Source organism: Fulmarus glacialis, unplaced genomic scaffold, assembly GCF_000690835.1.
Source record: "Fulmarus glacialis isolate BGI_N327 unplaced genomic scaffold, ASM69083v1 scaffold41586, whole genome shotgun sequence".
Classification (NCBI taxonomy): domain Eukaryota; kingdom Metazoa; phylum Chordata; class Aves; order Procellariiformes; family Procellariidae; genus Fulmarus; species Fulmarus glacialis.
The window spans coordinates 473-5763 of record NW_009219511.1 but is presented as its reverse complement, the minus strand read 5'-3'; the positions used below and the strand labels follow the sequence as shown (position 1 = coordinate 5763).

Here is a 5291-nt window from a genome sequence, read left to right as displayed (position 1 = left end):
GCCCCAGGGACATGCAGCCACACGTGTGCCCTGCCATCACCTACCACTGCCGACGAAGGAGAGCAGACCCTGCTGGAGCCAAAAAGGGGTGAGGTTTCACATCAGATCTCCCCTTCAGAAGGGGAGATGGGGCGGAAGGAAAGGGGTAACGAACCACAAGCTCCACCGAGGATTTTATTAAGCAAGAAGGAATTTCAACAGCAAACTCACGTGTACAAAGAGCCCCCGGCCTCGTGGCTCTCTGCCCCCGCATCCGACAGCTCTGCACTCCAGCCACTGGCAGTCTGGAGCTCTGTTTAATTAACCCAGACAGCAATCAGCTCCCAGACGCAGCGCAAACAGCTGCCGTTTCTGCACTCCCAGGATTTAGCCTCTTATTCCCAATCATGTCATTTTGTTGCCCAAGGAGGAGACGATTCCTATTGAAAACCCAGCGCAATCACGTGGATTTCTGCATTTTTGGCGGGGAGGGACTACAGGGAGACACTGCAGACTGGGATCGGCTCTCGAACAGCCAATCCAGCAGGGATAATATCCAAAGGTATTTTCCTGCCTGCTCCTGTGGGCATGCAATCACGCACCGCCTGGTCTCCAAGGCGTGAGGCACATCCCATATGACCCATCAGGAGACCAGTCAGGCACCAATACAAGATGGGATTTCACTGTTGCACACACCAAACCTGCCCCTGGGCTGCTCTGTAAATCCCTGGTTTAGCTTCAGTCTAGGGCGGCCCCACGATTTTAAGCCTTGATCTTCCCTGGGAGGGTGGGAGGAAGGATTTACCTATACAGCCCTAGAGCTGCAGAAGGCCAAGTTTGCTCCGGTGTGTTGTAAACCAGCTCTGCTCCTTCCCCACCCCAGCATTTCAGAGCATCAGTACCGGAGCCAGCAGCCAGACCCAGCTGGCAAGGGCACGGCGGGACTTAACATCCCTCCACTGAATCACAAACAGCAAAAAAGGTCAAGTTTTGTTATGGCACAGGGAGATGCCACTTGGCCTCTTCCAACAGGAGGGTGCCAGCTCTTGGCAGGAGAAAACTCAGCCCCCAGGTCTGTGGTGGCTGGCAGCAGAGCCACGCTGCGCTCCCGGGCAGGAGGAGATGGAGCGCGGCAGGGGACGGCTGCTGTCTGCCAACGGGGATCCCCCGTCCCCTCCCCGTACTTGGGCTCTCACACTCGAACGGCCGGGGGAGGGAAGATGCCGATCTCCTCCCGCAGGGACTCCACTGACTGCTCCCAGCGCTGCTCGTAGTAGACGTTCAGGATACAGTTGGCATTGCGCCCGCTCCGAATTGCCCAGGGAACCAGCTCGGTGGCCAGGACCTGCAGCTTTCTGGAACAAAAGACGCAGATGGTGACAGTTTTGACTTCCATGTTTTGTTTTTGCTTTCCTTCTCCAAGTCTCTGGTAGATGCCAACCCCATGCATACCGCAAGCCCCTCCACCCCTCTAGCATCCCTTCTGCTTATCTCACAGGGGAAACTGAGGCACAGAAGAGGATGGTGTGCCAGGAAGGTTACCGTCGGCAGCAAACCCAAGACCAGATCTCAGTTTCTGCAATCCCCAAACTGTGCTGGGCCACCAAAACAGATGTGCTGGGGCAGGGAACAGCCGTCAGCGTGGTGAGGGTCCTGCTGGCCCTCAGCATGTGCCCAGCCAAGGGCAGCCAGGTCTGGGCATTGCTCCTCCTGCCTGGCACAGGAGATTTGGTGCTGGAAGCAGATGAAGCATCAGGTTCTGCTTCAGTGACCAGGCAAAGCCATGCCTCCCGCTGTCACTGCTTCCCTGGGCCGTGGGGACAGAGCAGCGGGTTCACACGAGGGATCCCTGACTGACTCCCTCCTGCGAACTAGCAGTGTCCCCTCTTCATCCCCAGAGGACACTGGAAAGCATCATCCAGGCTGGCACATCCCCAGCGCAGAGTCTCCCTCCTCATTGTCCGGCACCTACCGTGCGCTGAGATGGACGGGGCCGAACGCTGCTCCCAGGACACACATGGGCAGCCCCGTCTGGATGGCTTCGAACCACTTCACCACGACCTCGCCTGGGAGGGAGCAGGGAGGCCATGAGCGGGCAGGGCACCGGGGTCAAGGGCTAGCCAGGGCCGCGCGGTCCCGCAACGCAGGTGCACGATCTGCCCCTTCCCGAGGACGGCTACGCACCCGTCCCCTCTGCCTCTGCGGCAGGACTCGGGAATGCTTCCCAAGCCTGGCCGTGGTCTCATTCCATGCCAGGACAAGCCTTGTCGTGCACCACCCACCGGAGAGGGACGGCCCGGGACCCCCGGGGGAGCAGCACCCCCCAGTCAATGCCCTGTGAGCTTGGGAAACACCTCCTGGGCAGGCTGGGTCCCTGCAGACCTTTAGCAATGTAATTGCTGAAGCCTGATCCGCCACGCAGCTCTCCCCGTCTCTCGGCACGGGACAGACCTTTTACAAATGCTGCCAGGTCTCAGCCAAAGCCTGCATAGCAGACCTGACATGCCGGTCCCCGCAGGCTTGCCAGCAAGGCTCGACTTGCGACTTGCTATTGAGTCAGACGCAAAACGAGGTCAAAGGACACAGATAAGGAGCAACCAGGAACCCCCCACTTCTGCCTTCGCTCAAAGCTTGCGAAATATCCCTCCCCCGTGGTGCCAGCCTCCCTGCCAGGCAGCAAACACCCATCCGCCCGCCCAGCAGCTGCCCGCACCCAGGGCTCGGGCAGAGCATCTCCCAGCAAGGGCAAAGGTGACATCCCACAGGCTCTCGGTCACCGCAGAGCCAGCAATGCAGGACAGTGATGATGCAAACCTCCCCGCACACCTCCCCAGGCTGAGGATCAGGAAGTCCGACCAGCCCAGCCCGTTCCGTTCCTGGAAGAGGCGGCCGAGCACCATCGGTGGGGTTTGGCAGCGCAGCCCTCCGAGCCCGCTGCTGCTCACCCAGCATGTTGGTTGGCATGCCCAGGAGGGTGTGCATCAGGTCGTGGACTTCTCGGTACCGCTGGATCACGTAGGCCAGCTCTTCATCATCCACAAACTTGGGCGGCATCCGGGTGTCTGGAGAAACCTTCTGCAAATCCAAAGAGGTCCAATTCAGCTCCTTCCAGACCTCAAGTTTCTGGTCTCGTTCTTTAATGAATAGAAATATGTGGCCCCCTCCATCAGCACATCTCCCAGCCCCCAATGACGGGGGTCAATATCATTTACATAGACGAAAACCAACGACCGCGCAGCACTGGTGACAAATCCAGCATCGTCCAACACCCAGCATTTCATCCCGTCCCAACTCCCTCTCACTCCCCACAGGTTCCTCCGTGGCTCCAATCTCCCTCTAAAGCACATCCGTGCTCCCAGCACAGGGATCAACTGCAGCCATTAGCACCCTGTACACTCACGTTATCCTCCAAGAACCGGACGTACTCTCGGCCCAGCGAGCCATCCGGCAGCCCCCGCAGCCTGGCCATATCCAGGGTGGAGAGACGGATGCGAGGCCGTTCCCTGAAAGCGAAACACAGGTCAGTGAGTCTCCCAGCGAAATCCACAGCGGAGGGTCCTGGAGAAAAGGAGCCCCTGGAAACCCCCATCCCCTGCCTCTGCCCTTCCAGGGCATTTTCCTTGCACAGATCCTGACTGCTCACTGCAGGGACAGCACCGTCCTTATTTCTGTTGCTGAGGCTGGGAGACAAGTTGCTTAAAGGATCTGCCTAAAGCCTTGGCAATAAAAGGGCTCTCATCTTGCGCCCCTGTAAAACTTTGGTTAGAAAAATACCGTTGTCCTCTGCTCTGAAATGCTGCTGCGCGGGCTGCTGGCCAGGCACGGCCCCCAGCAACAGCCAGCCCTGGGGGAGCAGAGCTCTTTAGCATCCCTGCAAAGCAGCCAGAGCTTCAAAGGAACAACCCTAAAGAGGGGAGGGAATTTGTTCTAAACGCAGGTTTAATTTCTCTCCTGCTCAGGCTTTCACCACCAGCCACGTGGCAGCCATGCATGGAAAAGTCTCCTCTCCAGGTTGTTGGCAAACAGGTGCCCCACAGCCCCGGAACTAAACAAAAGCCCTTTTATTTCCATGCACAGGATAAATTCTTCCCATGATAAAAGCCCTGCAGTGGATCCAGGAGCTGCTCAGCTCCTGGAGCAGAGGTGCCAGGCGGATAAGCAGGACCTGCACCAGCTTTACCCTGGCTGCAGATGCTTCCTTGTATATTTGGTGTCAAAGGGACCCCAGCAGCTTGGAGGATTAAAAAAACCACTTGTGTGCACAAATCAGAGCACTGCAAATCCCTGCAATACCACGGGGCAAGGTGGGGACGTCTCTCCCCAGCCCTCGGTGCCTTGGCTGTCCCCTCTCCCTGGGCAGTTCCTCTGGGGCTCAGCCCCATCCTGGTGCTCCGTGTGCTTTGCCGGGTCAGGGTCTGGAGCCAGGATCAGGCTGCTCTGCATGAACATACGGCAAAAAGCAGCTTTTCCCCAGCCCTTTTGTGGTACAACCCGAACGATACACAAGCAGCAGGCGTGATACGTAACGAGGAACAGGGAGAAGACAAGCAAATTAGCAGTAAGATCTTGGTTAATAAGAGACTCATGAAGTCCCTCCTGGTCCTCAGCCTTGCTGTGCTCGACAAGTCCCTGCAGACACGGAAGCAAAAGTGATCAAGACTTAACAAGGAAGACAAGAGAAGTGGCCTCATTTCACAGCTTGGCGAGATGCCGTGGGCGCCGGGAAAGAAAATACAGAGGTGTCTAAGGAGGAGGCAGACCAGTGGAGACGAAGTCTCCAACATAAGGAGATGCAGCAGCAGGTGCAGGAGAGAAATCCATGGATGTGGTGGGTTTTCATTGCTGCTCAGCATCCACATCCATGGATTTCTCCCCTGAGCCTGCTGCTGCATCTCCTTGCGTTGGCACCTGCCAGTTCCAGCAGCGAAGCAGAACAGACAGACACCAGCGCCTGAAATAGGGCTGGGCCTGGTGGCTGCTCTGTTCTTGCCCTTAGACTTGCCTCGGGGCTCTTGTGATCGTTAAAAATAAAGTAAAATAAACCACCTGGAGGGTTAGAGCTAACAAAATGCTTGTGCTGCTTTCAAGCCGGGGAGGGCAGGGCTCTCCCTTCACGGGGCCCAAGGAATGTGCTTGGCCTTGTGTCTCCCTCCCCACCATGAACCACACGGCGAGGGAGGGGGGGATGCGGAGGGACGCACTGGAGGATGCGGTAACCTTCAGGGTGGTGTTTCATCTTGTCTCGCAGGTTGGGCAGGGCAAGGCAGCCCGTGGTCTCCCCGAGGACTGCAACCATGTCTGAAAGAGAGACC

At 57.6% G+C, this 5291-nt stretch overlaps 1 protein-coding gene across 1 annotated transcript; it reads right to left on the bottom strand.

Moving 5' to 3' along the window:
* Positions 1 to 1171: 1171 nt before the first annotated feature.
* COQ4 (coenzyme Q4) lies at positions 1172 to 5277 on the bottom strand (the record flags this gene model as incomplete). Its single annotated transcript, XM_009580409.1, has 5 exons — positions 1172 to 1334; positions 1952 to 2045; positions 2925 to 3054; positions 3380 to 3482; positions 5181 to 5277. Coding segments are annotated over 5 exons (587 nt in total), but the record flags the coding sequence as incomplete, so codon positions are not given.
* Positions 5278 to 5291: the final 14 nt, after the last annotated feature.